At 37.0% G+C, this 6812-nt stretch overlaps 1 protein-coding gene across 1 annotated transcript; it reads left to right on the forward strand.

Moving 5' to 3' along the window:
• Positions 1-288: 288 nt before the first annotated feature.
• LOC129638847 (60S ribosomal protein L35a-like) lies at positions 289-725 on the forward strand. Its single transcript, XM_055563551.1, has one exon. The coding sequence runs from the start codon at positions 353-355 to the stop codon at positions 683-685; it is 333 nt and encodes a 110-aa protein (XP_055419526.1). The 5' UTR covers positions 289-352; the 3' UTR covers positions 686-725.
• The last annotated feature ends 6087 nt before the right edge of the window (positions 726-6812 follow it).

Genomic DNA, 6812 nt, shown 5'->3' on the forward strand with positions numbered 1-6812 from the left:
ATATTTCCTGGAGCATTCTGTTTCTGCTGCAGTAGAAATTGAGAAATGCAAGTTGATGCTATGTTTTTCATCTATAATTTAGCAAAGGATAAAAAATGAATGAGACAGTATTACCTAACATTTTGAATCATAAATTATAGCTATAAATACCAATTCTGCTACTTTTTGGGTCCTTTGGCAAATACCATATATCTTATATTATATAAACCTATATATTTTGTGATCTTCAGTTTCCTTATTGGCAAAATGGAGCTACTAAGAAAATCTACTCTTAAGATTGCTGGCTCAGCTCTTTCAGCCATCTTGGACCCTGTGAAGGCCTGCTGGGAACGGGACTTCTAAAACGACAAATATGTCTGGAAGGCTGTGGCCCAAGGCCATTTTTGCTGGCTGTAAGCGGGGTCTACGGAACCAAAGGGAACACACTGCTCTCCTGAAAATTGAAGGTGTATATGCTCGAGATGAAACTGAACTCTATTTAGGCAAGAGATGTGCTTATGTGTACAAAGCAAAGTACAACACAGTAACTCCTGGTGGAAAACCTAACAAAACCAGAGTAATCTGGGGAAAGGTAACTCGAGCTCATGGAAACAGTGGCATGGTTCATGCCAAATTCCGAAGCAACCTTCCTGCTAAGGCCATTGGACACAGAATTTGTGTGATGCTGTACCCTTCGAGAATTTAAACTTCTTGAAAATAAATAAAAGTGTGGGGGAAAAAAAAAAGATTGCTGGCTCAGTTAAGGTAATGCATGTGAAGTGCATACAACAGTGTCTGGCACATGGTGAAAGCTCTAATGACCTGTTAACATGAAGAAAGTATTCAAGATAAGGTCATGGTGGTAAGGCAGGATGACATAAACCTGAGGACTCTGGAACAGAGGTATCTACATAGTCAGTGCCATTGGCATGGCCCAGCAAGAAAACAGACAGAGGCATCTCAAAAAAGACAAAGCCAAGGAGGGAGCAGAGTAAATCTGAGGCTATGAGCATGGCCCAGTGAATTACATCTGGGGATGGGAAAATGGGTGGAAATAAGACTACTAAAGGAAGAGTTCCAGAAAAATATCTATTTCTGCTTTATTGACTATGCCAAAGCCTTTGACTGTGTGGATCACAATAAACTGTGAAAAATTCTGAAAGAGATGGGAATACCAAACCACCTGACCTGCCTCTTGAGAAATTTGTATCCAGGTCAGGAAGCAACAGTTAGAGCTGGACATGGAACAACAGACTGGTTCCAAATAGGAAAAGGAGTACGTCAAGGCTGTATATTGTCACCCTGCTTATTTAACTTATATGCAGAGTACATCATGAGAAACGCTGGACTGGAAGAAGCACAAGCTGGAATCAAGATTGCTGGGAGAAATATTAATAACCTCAGATATGCAGATGACACCACCCTTATGGCAGAAAGTGAAGAGGAATTAAAAAGCCTCTTGATGAAAGTGAAAGTGGAGAGTGAAAAAGTTGGCTTAAAGCTCAACATTCAGAAAATGAAGATCATGGGATCTGGTCCCATCCCTTCATGGGAAATAGATGGGGAAACAGTGGAAACAGTGTCAGACTTTATTTTTGGGGGCCCCAAAATCACTGCAGCTGGTGACTGCAGCCATGAAATTAAAAGACGCTTACTCCTTGGAAGGAAAGTTATGACCAACCTAAATAGCATATTGAAAAGCAGAGACGTTACTTTGCCAACAGAGGTCTGTCTAGTCAAGGCTATGGTTTTTCCTGTGGTCATGTATGGATGTGAGAGTTAGACTGTGAAGAAAGCTGAGCACCGAAGAATTGATGCTTTTGAACTGTGGTGTTGGAGAAGACTCTTGAGAGTCCCTTGGACTGCAAGGACATCCAACCAGTCCATTCTGAAGGAGACCAGTCCTGGGTGTTCATTGGAAGGACTGATGCTGAGGCTGAAACTAGATAAACCTAGACAGTGTATTAAAAAGCAGAGAAATCACTTTGCTGACAAAGGTCTGTATAGTCAAAGCTATGGTTTTTCCAGTAGTCATGTGTGGATATGAGAGTTGGACAATAAAGAAGGCTAAGGGCCAACAAATTGATGGTTTTGAATTGTGGTGTTGGAGAAGACTCTTGAGAGTCCCTTGGACAGCTAAAAGATAAAATCAGTCAATCCTAAAGGAAATCAACCCTGAATATTCATTGGAAGGACTGATGCTGAAGCTGATGTGAAGAGTCAGTTCATGGAAAAGACCCTGATACTGGGAAAGATTAAAGGCAGGAGGAGAAGGGGACAACAGAGGATGAGATGGTTGGATGGCATAATGGACTCAATGGACATGAATTTGAGAAAACTCTGGAAGATAGTGAAGGCCAGGTAAGCCTGGTGTGTTGCAGTCCATGGGGTCATGAAGAGTTGGACATGACTGAGTGACTAAACAACAAACTTTGAAGAGATTTTCCTCTCAAGAACAATATCTATGACCTTCAGGTCATCTTGTTCTCAGAAGCAGCATCATGACATATCTTCTAAGGATTTAAATTTTCACACTGGCCTGTCACATCCTTGCCCACACATTGGCAAAAAGACAATGAACTTGATATGTGCCATTCCCTGTCTAGAGACTTGCTGTAGGACACAGATTTTCCTGAAATAGCCTATAATGTATGTTTTTCTTTTGCTAATGTTTCTGTTAAGTTAGTTTAAAACACTTAAAATTCCAGAGCCAAAGCAAAATTTTGGAATCTATTTATGAAATCTGAGACTTTTATAGCCAGTTCCTATGCTGAATTTCTGAATGAAGTCATAAGGTATAAAAATGTATTTTATTCCAATGTAGTATAATTTAAGCTTGGTTATGAAAATACATATGGTTATCTTTAAATTAAACAAATGTGATTCTAGTTTATAGAATGAAATTTGCAGATTTCATAAACTTGAAAAAAAATCAAACGTCTGGTTGGATGACACTTGGTTTTGACAGAAGTGCTCTTCTCTTTAATCCCTGGAGCAAAGAACATGATTTCTTGCAGTAGGAATTTTGTGGTGGTATCATCTTCCTTTCCTTGTACTAAGAGCAACTGTGTATTGATTTCAAAGCCCATCTTGACATGTTTTTAACATCTTGTTTTATTTTTTCTTTAGTTATTTCAAGTCACTGATTTAGAGTAAATATAAAACAAAAACAGAAACAAAAAACCCTTGCATGTGGAAGACTTCAATTAGCACAATCTTGAATCAGCTGATAGTAGTTTGCATTTCTAATATTGGCAGCCATATTCATTGAATCACATTTATTATTCCATTGACTTTTCAGTGAATGGTTTTCTTACTGATAACCAAGAAAATGGCAAAGATGCACCAGTGACTGATTAAAATGAAGAATACCTCTAACTCAACCAGCATCAGTGACTTGTATTCATCAAGTTATCAGTAGAGGACAATGAGATTAAGAATGTAGCCTTTTGGAGTAATTGACATTTTGGCAGCTGACACTATTCAAGTAGTGAACCATTATTGGAAGCATCTTTCAGGAAAAGTTTGACATTCAAAATAAAAGTTGTTAGCATATAAACATTGAAGAGACTTTTTGAGGTGATTAGAACATGTGGAAAATTGGCACAAAAGAAGAAAATCTAATTTTTGCTGAGATCTATTATGTTCTAATCACTATCAGTTGTCCTAAGCACATACCTTATTTCATTTACTCCTAACAATATTTATAGTAAATTAAGCTGATGCTATTATTACTAGAATCTTACAGATGAGGACACTGAGAAGTTAATATGTTCAGGATCATATATTAGTGATGATATACCTATGGTTTTCTAGCTCCAAAGATCATTCTCTCAATCATTAAGATTTATGGGTCTAATTCAATTCATTCCTAGTAATTTAGTTATTTGGCATAGATTGATTTTGAACCTAATTTTTCAGAAAAATGTAGTAAATCATTATGGAATAATAATAAGCATTTACTATGTTCTAGGTAATGTGCTGTACTATTTTTTTTTCTACCTACCACAGAGGCTTTTTAAACAACTTTATTGAGGCATAATTCACATTATATGTAATTCACACTTTTAAAGTGTATAGTTCAATATTTTTAGTATATTCATAGATACATACAACTATCACCACGGACTATTTTAGAACATTTTCAACACCTCAGAAAGAAACCCTTGTATCTTGTAGCCTTTATTCCCCTATGCTTCCAATAACTTCTGCCTCAGCCTTAAGCAATTACTGATCTATTTTGCCTCTATAGATATGCCTGTTCTGAGCATTTCACATGAATAGAATAACATAACTTGTGGTCTTTTGTGACTGACATTTCATTTAGCATATGTTTTCAAGGTTCATCCCAGTTGTAGCTTATAACAATACTTCATTCTTTTTGATGACTGAATAATATTCCCTTGTATGGATGTGCCATTCTTTGTTTATCAATTCATCAGTTGATGGACATTTAGGTTGTTTACATCTTTGGGTATTATGAATATTGCTGCTATGAACATTCATGTACAAGTTTTTGTGTGGATATGTGCTTTCATTTCTCTTGGGAATATACCTACAAGTGGGATTGTTGTGTCATATAGTAACACTGCTTCACTGTTTGAGAAATTGCTGAATTGTTCCAAAGCAGCTATACCATTGTACATTCTCACTAACAGTATATGAGGTTTCTGGTTTCTCTAAATCCTCACCAACACTATGATTATCTGAATTTTTGGTTCTGGCTATCCTAGCAGGTATGAAATGGTACCTTTATGTGGTTTTGATTTGTATTTTCCTGATGAATAATGATGTCAAGTATATCTAATGTGCTTGTTGAGCATTTATATATTTTCCTTGGAGAAAAGTCCATTTTAGATCTTCTGCCAAAAAAGATTTAGAAAACTGGGCTATTCATCTTCTTATTGTTGATGTGTAAGGGTTCTTTATATATTCTGAATACAAATCCCTTATCAGATACATGACTTGAAAATATTTTCTTCCATTCTGTAGGTTGTTGTGCTATATTTTTACATGAATTATGTAATTTGATCTTTACAAAATCCATATGAGATATCATGCTTCTTTTTTTTTGTGATCAGAAAACAGGCTCATAGTGGTTAAGTACCTAGTCTAACTCACAGTGTAACATGGGATGGTTCCAGTATTTGCACTTAGAACTTTATTGGAATTTCAATTAAAGTTCTTTACCCTCTTGCCTTGATGCTCATATACGCTGTATGTATTTGATGAAAGAAATTGAATCTCAGGATTGCATTGCTCTGTCTATGCTTCACTCCTAGACATTCCAGTGGATAAACACTGAGAAGGAAAACACTTTGGCAATACTCCTCAAATTGATTCTCCAGGGACTGTGCTAAGTCCCAGCAGGAAGGTGTAGCCACAAAGCTCCTGAAGTACATTGAATTGATGTTCTGAGTCTCAATATATAAGCATGGGGAATTGTTCTTTTAAAAGACAATGACAGAGAGAAACCTTTTAATGTGAGCCAGATGCAGCCATGATTTTGATTAAATGTTTGCTGGTAACCAGACTGAGGTGGGAACATCTGCCCACTGATGAGCTCCCTGGAGTTTTAGCAGGTGAATTTATGTAGTAAATATAACTCTAAGTACTTCTTCCTGAGGAGAGATGTTAGGGGGGAAAAAAGCTTACTTTCCTTTTCTGCCATTTTTTTCCACCTGACATTTAGGAAGCCTAAGTAAATGCATTTCTGCACTGAGATAAAACCACTTCCCCTTGGCCTCTTTGCTTCCTCAGCTTTGGCTTTACAGGTGACCAGTAAGTGTTGGTGCCAACATCTGGGCCACATGTGTGTGGGCATCTTGGGTTGTCCAAGAATAGTGCACAACTCCATATGTGTCTAGTAGCAATCCTCTGATGTTAGAATTTGCTATTGATATTTTTCATACACACTCACCCTCTTGAGCAAACACACTTCTCTCCTTTCAAATCTACCATCTTAGATGTCCTTACTAGATTGTCTTTGAAAGCTTGGATCATCATGCAGGATACATGATATTTAGAGGAAACATGTTTCAATTGATGTTTCTGGATTCTTCTTGGTTCTAAGTCAGTTTAGATAAAACAATCTCAGATTAAACAATCTCCGTCTGGAGGGCTTTACTCACCTCCCAATCTTCCATGCAAATACAAGGTCTATCTTGTCTTATCACAAGTCACCACCCTGCAGATTATCCATCACTACCTAGACCCTTATTCATATACTGTTCTACACTTGACAAAATTGGACCCAACTCTCCCTTTCTTCAGAAGTCCTTCTTTCCTGCCCTCTGAAATTCAGTCTGTCATTAAGAAACTCCCCATTAGCTCCAAGTCCTTCTCTCAATCTTCCATTAATCTCTGTTTTATAACTGGAATATGACTATGGCTTGAGGAAATCACTTCCTCTGCAGTCCTCTTAAGTGAAAATTTGTTTTCCTCACATACCCCAAGGAGTTGAGGTGAACTAGATGGCTGCTCCTCATTGTCACTTTCAAACCACTTTTACTGCTTTATCTTTCAAAATTCACAGGTCATTTGTAGTTCTTGCTATTAAATACTATCATGTGCTGTCCCATCTTATTTTTTTTTTTTTAGCATTTTTCATTAGACACTTTCCTGAGTCACTTTCTTCTTGTCCACTTTTAGTACTGCCACCATTTTGGCAATGTCAACATCTGTCATCTATGTGGATATTCATCCAGCATTTTTGGCTTTATAAATCATTCATGCCCTCAATTCTAATGATAGTTTTCTTCTATTGTTCTTTTTTTTCAAATAAACATAATTTATTATAGACCACACTTGAAACATCTCAAATGCTCATCAAC

Source organism: Bubalus kerabau, chromosome X, assembly GCF_029407905.1.
Source record: "Bubalus kerabau isolate K-KA32 ecotype Philippines breed swamp buffalo chromosome X, PCC_UOA_SB_1v2, whole genome shotgun sequence".
Lineage (NCBI taxonomy): Eukaryota > Metazoa > Chordata > Mammalia > Artiodactyla > Bovidae > Bubalus > Bubalus kerabau.

Bases quoted from the DNA above. Each gene is read 5' to 3' on its own strand.
- LOC129638847 (XM_055563551.1), top strand. From the start codon at position 353: ATGTCTGGAAGGCTGTGGCCCAAGGCCATTTTTGCTGGCTGTAAGCGG.